Here is a 16,442-nt window from a genome sequence, read left to right as displayed (position 1 = left end):
CACCACAGGCTGGACCCATCAACATCAGTGCCTTCTTGAGCACCTAGCAAAGCTTTTTTTCTGCTCAGGTGGTTCTGGTGGCAGGGTCGAGCTAGAAAGCAAGCTGGGAGCTGGGTGTCTCTGTGCTGCTGCTGGCTTACTTGAGCCCTTCCTGGAGGAACCCCATTCTGTTTGGTGGAGTGGTGACTACACAAATTGTGTTGCCATTGACCAATCGCTCATTTCTGCTGTCACTTGGTAGTGAGCTCTGGCTCAGCAACAAGCTCCCACAATCCAAGAGTTTCTCACACACCTGGCAGAACATCGACAGCCATATGGAAAAAATATCCATTGGAATCAAGTCATCTTCAGTGTTTATACCAGAGCAGAACTGGAAGTTGTCAGAAAAATGTATTTTATAACTTCTTGAAGTTTCTGAATCTTTATTTCTAAGGTGTACTGTGAATATATTGTGGCATCTTAGTAGTGGGATGTTCAGAAATGTAACACAGACTTGTGATAGAAAAAGTGGAAAGCTGCTTCCTGAACTGCCAATGAGATGTTTAAAGTGTCAAAAAAGCTTTTGTACTTCAGATTTGTGGTGGGTTCTGGTGTTTATTTCCTTTCAACCTATGTAAATTTAAAATGAAAAGCAATATATTTTTGCAGTAATTATTCTATTTAGATCCACAACTCAGCATTGTGTTTAAACTTTTGTCTGTGTTTCTGCTATTTATTTGTGTAAGCTATGTAGCCCTGGCAGCTTTGTGGTGGTAAGAAGGCTATGCTTTCAGAGTTACTTTGTTTTTTTCTTTTGTCTCCTGTAGAGTTCAAAACAACAGATGAGTTGTGAAAGAGAACAACTAAGGGTAAGTGCAATGATATGCAAAATGTTCTGTTTCTTTAAAACATAAGCAGGATCTAGTTTGTGCTGTTGACAGATGGATTATTTTATTTAAGAGGAACATATTTAGCTCATTTGTTGCTTGTTGGTAAATACTGTACCTATCTCAATATAGAAGAGTTACGGTAGATACAGCTTTTTCTTCCATAATTTAGTGAGATTTGGCAGTAAATACTTCTTTTCAGGAGCACTCAGCATGCTCTTCTTATGCACAACATGAAGATTTAGTAGTGGTAAATGTCACTATGTTTCTCAGACTTTCTCCACTACCAGATTGCTTCAGATAGGAAGGTGCTATCCTTTGGATTTTTTTGTAGTATGAGTGCTGTCCAAAAGGAGGAATGTAATGGAACTGGCAGAAAAGGTCCAAGTATTTAGGGTGTATGTTATGTACAATCTGTAAACAGGATGGAGCTCCTCGACCAGGTTGCTGACCTTTGTTTTCCCCTTTTCCTATGTTAAAGTGACAGTGTTTTCAACAGGTTTTAGTTGTTTCTCCCTCTAAATTCTAAATATGCTACATATCTGCAGATGCTTTTTCACCACAGGTATTTCCTTGTTCAACTGATTGATTCTAGTATTTGTTTTGGAAGGGCAAAAGAGTTTTTATTAATTAAAAACTAAAGAGAAGCCAAGTGTTACTCATACCACGTAATGGGTATTTTTTTGAAATCCCATATGCGAGTAGAGAGGAAGAGGCAGGCCTCAAGGAAGTGTAAGGTTTTATGCAAACAAAAGCGTTATTGGAAATAGAAAAAAATATCTTTTGCTTGCTGTTTACTAACCATCAGTAATGCCTGCATGACTTGCAAGTATAAAAAGTATACTCTAGTCTTTAAGTTTCACAGTGTTACTGAAAATTCAGCAGTTCATTATATTAACTTCATCAACATATCTAGATACTTCAGCTGATCTTCACCATATTTGCAGTGGGATTTTTGGTAAACAAGTTATGCAAGAATGATGCATCACATATTGTCCTTCATTCTTGCTGATGTGTGACTGCATTGCTATTGTACTGAAGCTTTGTTCTATCAGTAGTAATGTCTCAACAGAGCAGCTGTCAAAGTTAAAATATTGCAATAGTACCCAAAGGACAATCTTTTCAAGAGGCAGCATGACAACAAAAACAGTTTTCATTTGCTTTTATTGTTTTTATTAAGTTTTCTCCTTTGAATGAATGAAAACATTGTTTTGAAATATAATGGAAGGAGACCCCCAGCTCTTTCTTCAAGTAAATATTTAATTTTTTGAAGTGATTTCTCTAAGTAGTGGGTAACATGAGATACAGTAAAACTTCCATGTGTCTTTCTATTCCTGTATTACATATTCAGATATAAACATGAGCTCAGTGGTTATGATGCCTTTGTGTCACATCAAAATGGGACTTTTCATGGCAACTTTGGAAAAAAACACATCTCTAAGCTACCGAGATTAGGTGCATCTCTTTCCACTGCTGCTGTGTGTTCCTGTTACATGAAATACAATTATCAGTGTAAACTCCATTCTGAGGCTGGGACACAATGAAAGCAGTCACCACCCCAGAGTCAGACCTTGGCTGAGTTACAAAAACTACAGCCACGAAGAAGTCTCACACAGACAGGTACAGTGAAAGCACCAATCACATTGCCAGGCATGGGGGAGCTGTTCCTTTCTCCTGCCCGGTCTTCAAACACCGAGACCTTTACCAGTGCCCAGGATGTATTCTAGTTTACAACAGCCCATCTGCTGTGACAAAAGGTCCCACTGAAATTGTGATTTACTCTGTGGAGATGTTTTGGTCACAGTTCAGTGCTGCCACCTTTGACTCTTCTCAGTCCTGCTATGAACAGCCCCCTGCTGCTATGTTCTGCACCTTCAGCACTCTGAGGGTGGAACTTGACCATTCTGTCACTTTTAGGTTGGCTCACTAACTGAGCAGTGCTATTGAAAAATGTTTAATTGGCTGAATTGCATTTTTCAGGCCTGCAAGAATTTCTCTTGGGGTTTGTGACCTACCTTGAGTGCTTGGATATGAGGCAGTCTGTTCAGAGCAAAATACTGTCTCATCCCAACTGAAAGAATTGAAATGTAACAAGAGAACAGGATTGGAACAACAAAATGCCAACAACCATTTGTGTTTCTGAGCTGAGTTAAAGCTAGATTACCTGTAGATTATCTAATAGTATAACAGAAATGATGTGTTACAGAATCCTAGAATGGTTATCTCCCACTGTCCTTGCTCAGTGTAAGATGACAATCTGTCTGCCACTCTCCTTTTTTCATTCTCCAGTCATTCCTTAATGTACAAGTTCTGAAGAAGTTCCAAAAGAAAGGTGCTTTAAGAAAGATTTGCTTAAAGCATAACAGTTCGCATAATTAGACATTGTGTGGCTATAGAAAGAAGTTAACTAAATCTTACTATATCTACTCAGGCATTTCTCACCTCTTCACTGGCCTTAAAATTCTAAATGCAAAGCAAAGACTCACCATTCTGAAATAAAGCGTGTAGAGTAATGAAACTCTTATCCATACTGGATATACAATTGTAATATAATGTGTATTGTAATACATTATATTACAATAAATGATTATTCTGACAATTAAGGAAGTCTGTATATTTTAACCATTTTCTGCTCAAACATCAAAAATGACAGTGACTGCAAGTTGGGAACTTGGCTTGCTAACCTGATAAAACTTCCAGCTAGACATTAGTATTTCTACCTGAATTACTTAAATGAGACTAATGAGAATTCATAGAGAAAGCTGTGGGAACAGCACAGCTGGTTGGGTTTGTTTTTTTTCCTCCATCTGGATATATAACACAAGCTGTCTTTGGTATATTTCCATCCAATGCAAAAACAAAAAAATTGAAAGCATTAAAACCATTTTTTTTTTTAAAGTTTCCTTTCTCTTGGAAAAATGATTTTCATTGCCATGTGCTGCCTTGCACCTTTTTTTTTTTTTTTTTCCCCTCTATATTTTTGTACTTCCTTTACACTTTCTAGTCTGGCTTCATTTAAATCAAGTTGTACTAAAAAAACTAGTGTGTTCCTAAAGCGGAGTTGACTCAGCATCACTCTCTTCAGGTCTATCCACCCATTCCTCTTTGTCAGTATTTCCTTTCAAGAAAATAATAATACTGTTTAGTCCTCCTCAGTCTGTTTTGTATTAAATCCCTATTTATGTATCTCTTGACAGATACACCCTGTCCTCTTCTCTGATTCTTTCCTAGTGCCACTTGCTCGTTTATGAGTTGCTGTCTAGAGCTTAACAGAATTGTCATTCTGATGCATTATAAATGACCCGCAAAGACACAGAACTCACAGCTTGCTCAAAATCATTTAAAAACACTTTTCTCATATTTAGGTGTGAAAAACAGGCTTTGAAACATGAAAGATCCAGGTTATTTAAGGCTCTGAAGAATATCAAGATACCAGCCATAGGTAGAAATAAGCTGTAGTATGTGAAGCTGCAAACAGAAATGTAGTGACAGCCTCAGAAGTCTGCCTACTGCTTCCACTGAACCTTCCTTACTTCCTTTGACTTTAACCTGGGATTTCAGTTTTTTTTATCGTAGCCTAAGGACATTATATAAACTTACAGGCTAACTTAAACCCTATGGAGCCTTGCCCAACCTTCCTTTCAACTAAGAAATTATGGTTTTGCATTATCACCTCAACGTAATAGTTTAAAGTGAGCTTCAGTATCTGTATTTACATCTGTGAGTTTTGCTATATAAGCTGATGCCTTTGGTCCTTCTGCAGCAATATTTGATGAGCTCTCTAAGGTGGGCATAGAGCAGCTTTAAATTTTAATGTTGGGAGGGTTTATAAATGTTCCTGTGAATACCAATAAAATCTAATGGTAAATGGTGTGATTAACTTCCATGATCTGAAATTTTAAGTGACCTAGTTGTTGCTCTAATTAACAGCTTCTTTCACATGCACTTATCAAGATGCGTTAAATGCAGCCACAGTTCCTTCTCTGCTGTGAATTATGGGAAGGGCAGAGCCTTACTATCATCTCGCATTTAATATCAACCTTTTTTTTTTTAATAGTATCCTAATTTTCAAGTAGACAAAAAGAAGTTTTGCATGCAGTATCATTCTGTTTGTCCTGTCTTTTATATGGTCAATTAAATAAGCTGCAACATGTAGCCAAAAATGTATGAAAGTTATGCTAGGTAGAAGGAGCAAAAGCAAATATATTAAGCAACCATAATCCTACAGTGTTTAGTTTTCTTTGTGTCTTTGTTCAGTGCATTAATTCATCAGGTTGCACAGTGCTTAGCTATGTAGATAGGGTTTTTAGAAAATTTTTAAAGAAAACTTGTGAAGCTCATCACTGTAGTATTAGCTTTCTCCAGTTATCTAAGAATAATCCAGTGATAGTTTTTGTGTACAGTATTCCTCTGATGCACTGAGGAGGTAAATTAGGATTCAGTGGCAGATGCTTTTTTTTTTTAAGCACTTTAAGCCAAGGGGGCAGAAAAGAAAAAAAAAAACAAAACCAACTGGAGAGAGGAAGAGAATCCAAGTGGAAGTGACTTGTGAAGTAGATGCTATTTTTGAGCATTTTCTGAAATAATTTTTGATTTTGATAGCATAGTGGCTGGCAAAAAAAATGTGCTTTTGATCTCAATCTCTTCCCTCACTGGACTAGTAAAGGAAAGGTATGTAACTTTGTTTCATGAGTCAGTTAGCAGAAAGCAAGATGCTAATTCATAGTGCTTCTGCAGAAGTTAGCAGCTAGTTCTGACAATTAAGAAAAGTTTCATTATTTTTCTTTTCCTTCTGGAAATCTCTTGGTACACATTTATGAGCAGCGTGTGTACATCTTGCTTGGAAGAGTAAACAGGAGCCACACAGGATTATACATGATCTCCTAAAGGGAAAAGCTAAGATATACTAGTAGAGTTGGATCAATCCAAAATGTGTTTACTACTCATCCTTTTCTTAGGAATCCATGTAGGTTATGCTGCAACTGACAAGCTAGACAAGTGGTATAAAATGGCACTTTTTTAGTTTCTATAGTTACTCTTGCAGTGAGTTGGGTATAGGGTGTGGTGAGCATACAGGTAGGTGAAGTTAATAAGAAGGCATTGTATTTTTGGCTTCTCTGTATTACACACTTGGCATGAAATGAAATCAGAGTAATCATGGTCACCATGTTACAAACAACATTCCCAGTGGTTCCATAAAGAATAATTCACAGCGCATTTTTTGGGGGAGAAAAAAAAAATTACTGGAACTGAGATCTAAAGAAGAATGACAGGATTATAAATAGTCCAACAAACTTAGGGAGGGGGGCTAACTGCAGGGTTGTGATTTCATGTAAATTTTCATCTAGCTTGAAATGAATGTGTGGGAAAAAAAAAAAAGGCAACTAAATGGATGTTGTAAAACTCAATTCTGGTCCTGCTGGCAGTTCTGATGTATTTTAGGAGCCTTCCTAAGCATAGCTTCTCTAAGATGACACTGGCCTCCAGTTTGTTGTTTAATAACCATGGTGATTATTAAAAAATTATGACAATGTCTAGGTAATGAAAATTGTGATGGGTCGTGTTTCATAGAATCACAGAATAGTTTGGGTTGGAAGGGACCTTCAAAGGTTATCTAGTCCAGCCACCCTGCAATGAGCAGAGACATCTTCAACTAGGTGAGGTCATCTGAAGTGACATAGCTGCTTACCACAAGGATGCTGTTATCCTCTTAAAATGCTAACTGTTAATAATATGGTCCTTTGATCAAGAGAAGAAAGAATGCGTGCAGGCACTTCCCTTTGCTGAATAGTGATGGTGTCACTCACTTCAGGTTTCTTTTAAATTCTTTCAGGGAGAGTGAAGAAGCCTTTAGGTATTTTCCTTGTCTTTGCTGATGATGGAATACTGTTAGAAAATCTTCCATTCCTTTCCTGATGTTGTTTTGGCATCTCTCTCTTGGGAACAGTAGCCAGAAGATTTTCTGTTGCTCAAGCACTGCTTTCTTTTGCAATCAACTTTGATTTTTGCACAGTCAAGTATTTTCTCAGTATGGTGCTTCAAAATTGCTGAAACTCAAGAGTTACAGTAATATTTGGTACAGTTGAAGCAGTGTTTTCAGTAACAACCTGTCCATTTAGCATGACAGATTCCGTCTAGAGCTGCAATGCACTCTCTGGAATTTGGCAGCTACTTGATGTATATTTAAGTCATGTTTGTGTACAGACAACTAAGGATAGGGATTTGGTTTGTGAGGCAGTCCACTAAATGTAATCAAGGTTCAGGAAGAGGCAAACTTCTGAAGGAAGTAGATTTAGATAGTATGAAGGCTACTGAACATGAAGGCTACTGAACTCATGCTCAACATGTGTTCACTATCCTGGTGCTCTCTTCCTCCTGCTACACAAACGTTAGCAGTACACAGTGCTGCATCCTCACGGTATCTGGGAACAGCTTCTCCATTTAGAACAGCAACTTTTACACAGACCTTCTGCAATGAATGCCTGCAGCTGCTTTTGCAGAGCACTTGCTGTGATCAGTGATTCTGTCCTAGACAGAAAGAAGGATTTTTTTGCATATTTTGTCTTAGTTTCTTCTCATAGCTTTTGTTATTTCTCTTTGATCATCTTGAAACAAGATCTTTAAGTGGAAAGCTTTAATGGTGTTTATACTATCTTGCCTTATTATTTCAGGCGCTACTGTTGCTTAGTCAGTTTGACTAGCAAAGATCATAGTCATGTTTAATGTCACACCTAATTCTAGCAGGAAACACTAGTTTACAGTGCAATTTGGGTTTTTTTTTGGTTGGTTGGGTTGGGGTTTTGTTTGGTTTTGTTTTTTTCCTAGCTTATTTCCACGAGGCCTTTCTGGCTTGAGCGTGAGGGGTTTTGTGGTTCTGGCTGGCCAGAGCTGTTTGCTTGTGCTACTTTTGTATTATTATTATTATTTTCACTAGGATCAAGTGAAAAACCTGAAAAAGCTTTTCAGTTGCAGGTAGATTAGCTGGATTTTTAACATACTCTTTGATCCTTCTGCATGGTGGATTTCTGTTCTCATTTACTCATATATCAAGTGAGTGAGAAACTAGATTATTCAAGGGAACGAGACAGGCGTTGAGAGTATTATAATTACTGAAAAAAAATCACCTCAACAATCCAAATTATGTGGTGTTATAAAGACATATATTCAGTGAGGCACTGACTACTTGAACTAGTATTGTTTAAAGCAGAAAGAATGAAGGAATATCGATTATAATGTGGAGATCAGTTTCTACTACTGATGGTAATGGTCTTTTTATGTTGTGTAAAATCTTTCTAAATCTTACTTGCTTAAACCAGTCAGGTTTAATTCTGTACTAAACCATTCAATTAAGTAGCTGCCAAATTTTTTTAAAGCAGCAAAGTTACAAGGAAGAATAAGTTAATCCCAAACAAAAATGCAGATACACACATTGATATTAATATGTACATATATACATATACATTGGACAGTACTTTTTTTAATATATTGAATCCATACCAAGTATGGACATTTGTCCAGTTACACTGGCATTTCATCAGCAGAGCAACACATGACAGTTATGTCAGTACGTGTGGCCTGCCCAGAGAAAAAAGTATTCTGAGTCAAACTAAAAATTAAAAGCAAAAATAACAACCATAAGGAACTGATGATGAATACTCTGCACATCACCATCCTGATATGTCCAATACCTGTCACTGAAGTGGGGCAACTCCTTTGCTCCATGTATATATGCTTGAGAGACATCTTGTGCAACAGTCTTCCAAGAGGAAAGAGAATAAAACCAAAACAGTTGGCAGGTCCTAAAAGACCATGATGAGAACCTGACAAAAGGGAACTGGGACCAACACTACTCAATGTCTTGATAAATGACGTTGTGTGATTAATTGCACCCTCAGCAGTTTACTGGTGACACTAAACTCCATGGTACACTTGACATGCTGGAGGGAAGCTATGCCATCCAGAAGGACCTTGACAGCCTTAAGGAGTGGGGCCAGGTGAACTCAATGAAGTTCAATGAGGACAAGTGCTAGGTCCTGCAATGGAGTTGGGACAGTTGCCAGTATCAGTAGATACTTGGGGACAAATTGATTGAGATGGAAGAAATAGTAAGCAGGTATTTTTGTATTCATAGCATGTTGTCTAGAGGATTCATTTTATAAACCAGGAAGATTTTTACCAGAAAGGTAAAAATGCTTTGCTGATTTGTAACATCTTTATTGTTTCTCACCCCTGGGAGAAATTTACCTTGACTCAGGAATGTTTCCTCCCACACACACACATATCTGCTGGCTGTTAGGTATTTCAAAGCTTTGACCATCTATGTTATATTTAAAGGCAGTATGGCTTAGACAGGGGAGGAAGATACAAGAACCAAGTGCATCATATCACAGCATTTTTCATGCTCCAATAATACTGGAAATTTAAGCCCTTATGTAACAGGGTGTATACAGATATATTCAAAGTATGTACTCAAATAGCATATAGATTGGTAGTCCATAGGTAATGAGCAAAAATACAGATATATTGTATTTTATAGCATTTCTCTTTCCTGTAGTAGTTGTCTCTTCCTTTGAATTCTTAAGATCTTTTTAAGTACAATATTGAAAGTAAAAAGTGGCCTTCATAGAATAGTAGAATCATAGAACACTTAGGGTTGGAAAGGGCCTCAAGATCATCAAGTCCCAACCCCTCGACCATGGGCAGGGACACCTAACACTAAACCATATCACCCAAGGCCTCGTCCAGCCTGGTCTTGAACACTGCCAGGGATGGAGCATTCACAGCCTCCCTAAGCAACCTACTTCAGTGCCTCACCACCCTAACAGGAAAGAATTTCCTCCTTATATCCAATCTAAGCTTCCCCTGTTTAAGTTTTAACCCGTTACCCCTTGTCCTGTCACTACAGTTCCTAATGAAGAGTCCCTCCCCAGCATCCCTGTAGGCCCCCTTCAGATACTGGAAGGCTGCTATGAGGTCTCCACTCAGCCTTCTCTTCTCCAGGCTCAACAGCCCCAACTTTCTCAGCCGATCTTCATACTGGAGGTGCTCCAGTCTCCTGATCATCCTCGTAGCCTTTCTCTGGACTTGTTCCAACAGTTCCATGTCCTTTTTATGTTGAGGACACCAGAACTGCACACAATACTCCAGGTGAGGTCTCACGAGAGTAGAGTAAAGGGGCAGGATCACCTCCTTCGACCGCTGATTATGCTCCTTTTGATGCAGCCCAGGATACGGTTGTGCTTTCTGGGCTGCAAGCGCACACTGAAGCTGGTTCGTGTTCATTTCCTCATCGACCAACACCCCCAAGTCATTCTCCGCAGCGCTGCTCTGAATCCCTTCTCTGCCCAACCTGTAGCTGTGCTTGGGATTGCTCTGAGCCAGGTGTAGGACCTTGCACTTGGCTTGGTTAAACTTCATAAGGTTGGCATCAGCCCACCTCACAAGCGTGTCAAGGTCCCTCTACATGGCATTCCTTCCCCCCAGGGTATCAACCGAACCACACAGCTTGGTGTCATCGGCAAACTTGCTGAGGGCGAACTCAATCCCACTGTCCATGTCAGCGACACAGATGTTGAACAACACTGGTCCCAACCTCAATCCCTGAGGGACACCACTTGTTAGTGGTCTCCAGCTGGACACTGAGCCATTGACCACAACTCTTTGCGTGCGGCCATCCAGCCAGTTCTTTATCCACCGAGTGGTCCATCCATCAAATTGATGTCTCTCCAATTTAGAGACAAGGATGTCGTGTGGGACAGTGTCGAACGCTTTACGCAAGTCCAGGTAGATGACATTATCTGCTCTACCCCTGTCCATCAGTTCTGTAGCCCCATCATAGAAGGCCACCAAATTGGTCAGGCAGAATTTCCCCTTGGCTGTCACCAAGCACCTTGTTGATTTTCATGTGCCTTAGCATGCCTTCTAGGAGAATCTGCTCCAAGATTCTGCCAGGCACAGAGGTGAGACTGACTGGTCTGTAATTCCCCGGGTCATCCATTTTCCCCTTCTTGAAAATGGGGGTTATATTTCCCTTTTCCAGTCGTTGGGAACTTCACCTGACTGCCATGATTTCTCAAATATGATGGCCAGTGGCTTAGCAACTTCATTCACCAGCTCCTTCAGGACCCGCGGATGGATCTCATCAGGACCCATGGACTTGTGCACGTTCAGATTTTTAAGATGGTCACGAACCAGATCCTCTCCTACAGTGGGCCCAAGGTCTTCATTCTCACAGTCCCTACATCTGCCTTCCAAGACTTGGGTGGTGTGGGCAGAGCCTTTGCCAGTGAAGACTGCGGCAAAGAAGTCATTCAGAGCGTCAGCCTTCTCCAAATCCTGTATAGCTAGTTCTCATCTCAAGGTCACTTTCCTGCTTAATAGCAGCTGCCCTCCAAAGAGCGCATAATTAATAGTTATATTACCTTGATTTAGTAATTTCCTTACGTGTTATAGATTATTTTATACGCTATCAGCTCATTTCTTCTGTTTTCCTATTCTGCTGAACTACTGCTTTCTACAACTGTTTTCATCATTGTTAAAAATAATTTATATAGCACCATAAATTACAGGCACTGTACAAGCACAGTGTAAGATACCGCCTTTGCCCCAAATATTTTATGGTTCAGATACTCCCTTGATTTCTGGTGGACCTTTTTAATTTAAGAGATTGTCTTGAATTTTAAGGTAGATTGCATTAATCTTCTGTGTTATTCTCACAGTTTTTCATTATCAAATTATGTTGATCACAACTGTATGCCTCAACTTCTGATGTAAATAACCATTTGTTTGCTACTTAGCATAAAGGTATTGTAAACACTTCTGCTTACTAATAATTCTAGGCACACATTTATGTGCATAAGCATTTGCATCTAGAAGTTGAAAAAATATGACTAAAATCTGAAGAAACTTTTCTAAACTTGTATGTCTCCAAATTATACCATTTCTTCACATACTAACATCAGAACCAAGCAGTCATCATGTGCTGACAAAGCCATACAGTTCTTTCTGTTTTGGCAGCAGTGACCCATGCTTGCTGTACACTCTTCAGGTCTAATGGCTACAAAAGAATAATAGTTTCCATACTCTATTCAGTACATTAAAATTATGACACCTCTGACCCAAAACAATATTTTTTTCCCACTCATTTCTTCTTTTGAAAAGATACTAGTTTTGCCATTTCCAGAGGAATTTCTGGCTTATACCAATTCTATAATTATATAAGAGACACTGGGTTTTATTTGTATTCACAGAATTTTTCCAGTGTTTTTTAACTTTCTTTAATATATATGTGCTCCTTCTAGGATTCCGAAGCAGAAACTTTAAAGCTCACAAAAAATATTCCATATGACCTCAATGTAGTAAATGCATACCCCTACATTTCTTCTGAAGTCTTAAACTTCAAGCTTTTCTATTGTTGCTGGTTTAGGGTTTGTTTGTTGGGTTTTGTTTTTTTTTCCATTTCCCACTCTACTCTCTAGGAAGTGGAGCTAGGAATAATGGAAAATTACTAAATAGATCAGAAATTATTTATGTAGATGAAACCAGAGGTGACCTGAATGAGCCACAGTGTTCATGAATCAGTTAACAGCAGTCAGTTTAAAAAGCTGATAAAAATCAGAAATAATGTCTACTAAAATGCTTCTATGGAAAATTCTTCATTGCATTAGTTATATTTTTGCTACCTCCCAGCTATGGCTTTGTTCTTCTGAAGGCACTGAACAATCTTCTTTAGCAGCTACACGCTTGAAAGACTGAGGTGAGAAAGATGGAACTATGGGTATTTTGGGGCAAAGGGTGAAGTGAAAACAAGTGTGTTTCCGCAGCCTCCATCAGGAGTAACTATGGGGAATGAGAAACTTGCTATGAAAAGGAGCTCCTCTACCTAAGCCAGAGGCGAGTGATAACAGAGGCATCTCAAAATCCTAATAAAATCAGTCAACAGAGTTCTTAATCCCTTGCAAACAAAACCTACCCTAATAACACACTGATGTAGACTGAGATGCATTTAAAATATAATTAATGGTTACAATTGTACAAGCAAAAGCATTTCTGGAAATCTGATTAACAGTTCTGTAATTACTTATTTCAAAAATCATGTCAGTGAAATGAGTGCTGTAGTTATAAAAAAATTTGGAGAATTTAAAATTGTTAATAAATGTACACATAGAAAGAAGTTCTGTAAAAATTATACCTAAGTGGTTACACACAATTCTTCTGAGTATTTGTATTCAGGACAGTGGGGATACATGGTGTATACAGTCAGAGGTGTTACAGATCTCACCTAGATACAGTTTTGTTGCCACTTCGAGCAGAAAGTTTCTTTGGTATTAATCATTCTCTCAGAAGACTGCCTAGGAACCATCAGCTGGAATCACTATAAGCACAACTGGTCTGAAAACAGAATTTAATTTCTATTCTGTACACTATTCAGTTATTTCTCAGGATGTTGTCATTCCTAATCTGCAGAATTGTAGAACAACCCAGGACCTTGAAAGATAATCTGGTCCAACCTTTAGAAAAGGTTGAAAGACAACAAAATCTCATTTTTCAAATTGAAACAGGATTTCCACATTTGATTCATAATCATCCAAGCTTTATTTAGAAAGCATTGGAAAATGCTGAAGTTATTAAAAATAGAAAAAAGTTTATTAAGTATGCAACTGTAATCATACTACAATTACTATGAATATAATGTGAAGAAAACTGAGTTGAAACAAACAATTTTGACATTATTACAGTAAATAGCAAAACCAGATTTATGTTCCTGCATGGTTTTGTAACTAAACTCCACCCAAATGCTTGTCATGTTCATGCATTTTTTTTTTTTTGCTCCCTTGCTGAAACTGAAGCACAGTAGTGATGCACCTCTCTGCACTTCTTGTAGTGCATTATATATCACACTCTATCAGTTATGACTATAACTACCTAGCTAAGTGCAGGAGGCACAGGGAGTGCATGTCCATTCCTTTCCCAGGTGGTGCAAAGAATGTAAACAGTGCAATGTATCTGTAACATGGAAATAGTCTTCTTAGATGTATTTGTAACATAGAAATAGTCTTAAAAGATACATCTTAGTCTAAGATAGTAAAAAAAAATATGCTAAATTAGGTGTTACAGCTCTCTGACTCTCATGTTCAAATATGTGTAATCATGGAAGACCTTCATTCAGAACATCAGCTAATGTGGAGGCTCCTCACAGTACAGAGAGCATCTCAGTTCAATGCTCAGAGGGAAACAATGCAAAGTGTCACCACTGAGCAGCCATATGGGCTTCTATGTAATCTGATACTGCAGTCTGGGAGTCCTTCTGCCTCAAAAGTATTGCAGTAATGATCTCCACTCATTTACAATTTTCCTGTTTGAAGTGCAGGCCATCAAGGAAAACAAGGCTCACCAGTTACTACTTTGTTCTGTATGTAACACGTGCTTTGGACACACTAAATAGACACAGGGTACCCATTTCTGAATGTTCTTTGCCATTTTTCCATATTGGCACAATAAATTTCATATGCTAAAGAAATCCAAGTATCTTTAAATGCTTTAATACTGTTTATTTGCAATGTTCACTTTGCAAAGATACTGTGGTTTAGCAAGGTCTTGCTCTGTGAAAAGTGGTTGAGAGTGGTTAAGATTCCTTTGATCAGCATTTTGCAATTTACTCTCTGTGTGGAGCCCAACTGAGACTAACATAGTTCCAGAAAAAAGCAATAGTAATACTGTTACCTAAGGTTGTGGTCGCAGAGGCACTGTTCCTTCTTGTGTGCATAGTTTTCTTTGAAGACAAAAGCAGCAGATGTTTGCTTTGCCACTTGCGGATGCTCTCTTTCAGCCCAACTCAAAGTATCAACAACCTTTTGTTGTCATGGGCAGTGCTTCAGAACTGTGGAGTAATCTGGAGCTGCTTCAAAATGTTGCTTTCATGTTAGTGATTTGTCTGTGATGAAAGGTGGAACTGTAAATTGAAGAACAATTACTCACTGTGTTCCCTCCTGAGGAAAAAAGGTAATCTCAGTTTTCACACATACTCAAAAGTGAGTATTTCTAGTCTGTACTACCAGGAGAACCTACGTTTTGATTTCAGAGTGAGATTGTATTTCCATAATTTCACTGATTTCAGAATGGGGTGTAATTTACTTTGTTTTGTTTTGTTCCAGTGTCGGTACACGCGCATTTGCTGTTGGAAATAGTTAAATTTGCATTTTGTTGCTGGGAAAGAAGTACCCAACTGATGTGATGAACCCCTTAGGAAAATAGAAAATACATAGATTCAGAGCATCTCAGAACACAAATTAAATATTTAGCGTACAGGCTGGATCCCTCCTAATGGAGAGTGTCTGAGGTAAGCATAGCATCTCTAATGTACAGTCGATTTAATAACTGAAAGAATGGGCAAGTAATGTAAGGAGACAATACTGTGAGTATTTTGATTTCATACAAAATAAATGTATGATAAATTTTGTAATTGTGAGAATGTGTAGTCAGGGAATCCAGCTTCACTTTGCTGAAGGAATTTCTGCTAGTACAGGGCAGTACTGGGGTGGACTGAAGGCTACACATGTTTTTGCTTGTCGGCTAGTTTACTAGTCTCTCAGTGGCTATGCACATGAGTACAGAATTGGAACACTGATCTGCTTACTTAATACACACAGGCAAAAATACTCCAAATCTGTCCTTTTGCAATAAGCTGCATACTCCCAAAATTTTTAGGACCAGGAGGAAAAAAATTATTCCTGCTGTGGGGATGATGCACAGGGTATAGTGAGCTGGTTATCTGCTAGCACTGTGGGGGACACAGTGCAGAATTATGTGTCTCAGTGTGTCCCTTGGAGTAATGCTGTGTGCGTTTACCTGCAGTATGGATTTACAGCTACTTATCTATGTTGTACTACTGTAAACACAAGTACTTCTTTAGAGGTAGTTGCACGTTGCACTTAACCTTCTTTCACAAATACCCATTCTTCAAAAACAACCGTGTCCTGTTTAAAGAAATTCTAAATCTGGAGATAAGTATTCATACTTTTTTCTCTTGATATTACCTGGGTTCCCTCACATAGTTTGAACTGACGGGCAGACGTTTTCCAATATATTTGAACTGATCTCAAAATAATTTGACATCACTTGTGAAAATCAGAACTGTCTGGGTATACATATACATGTAATAGCACACTGCACATATTAAGGAAACACTGCTGCAGCCTTAACTATTGTCTCACTACTGATTTGACATTAATACATAAATGGTTCCAGTAAATATCAAGGGTTTCTGGAAAAACACGAACTAAGGGGAATGCTCAGTGAGTCTCAAGGTAGAGGCCAAAAAAGAAGATAGGGCAATGGAGAATATGTCTGCAAACATAAAGATGATGGAGAGTCTCCTACAAGACACAAAATGAAAGGCAGGCAAAGATGCCGAAAGTGTTTTTGTGTTCTGGAAGGCAGCCAAAGAGGCATTGATTTATTAAAGTGCAGCATCACAGCTTCCTTTTCTCCATGTGATGGTGCCATTAGAGCTCCTCAATATCTGATTTCCTTGAGAATGAGGAATAGGAATTCCAAACAAAATGCCAAGATTCTGAA

The 16,442-nt window shown here is 38.5% G+C and overlaps 1 protein-coding gene across 24 annotated transcripts in view; it reads left to right on the top strand.

The window, feature by feature from the left end:
• RBFOX1 (RNA binding fox-1 homolog 1) overlaps positions 1–16,442 on the top strand; it is a 1,275,045-nt gene that overhangs the window by 882,322 nt on the left and 376,281 nt on the right. For 20 of the 24 annotated variants that reach the window (XM_062639409.1, XM_062639410.1, XM_062639411.1 and 17 more), the window contains one exon: positions 807–848. The exons of 2 other annotated variants lie outside the window; for them this stretch is intronic. In XM_062639409.1, coding sequence (XP_062495393.1) covers positions 807–848 — 42 coding nt within the window. Of the gene's footprint in view, positions 1–806; positions 849–15,053; positions 15,205–16,442 lie in introns of those variants that run through there. 2 more of the 24 variants (XM_062639420.1, XM_062639434.1) reach the window with 1 other exon arrangement.

The sequence above is a fragment of the Pezoporus occidentalis genome, unplaced genomic scaffold, assembly GCF_034315485.1.
Source record: "Pezoporus occidentalis ecotype Australia unplaced genomic scaffold, CSIRO_AGI_Poc_V1 ctg60, whole genome shotgun sequence".
In the NCBI taxonomy this organism is placed as follows: domain Eukaryota; kingdom Metazoa; phylum Chordata; class Aves; order Psittaciformes; family Psittacidae; genus Pezoporus; species Pezoporus occidentalis.
This window is presented reverse-complemented; position numbering and strand designations above follow the sequence as displayed.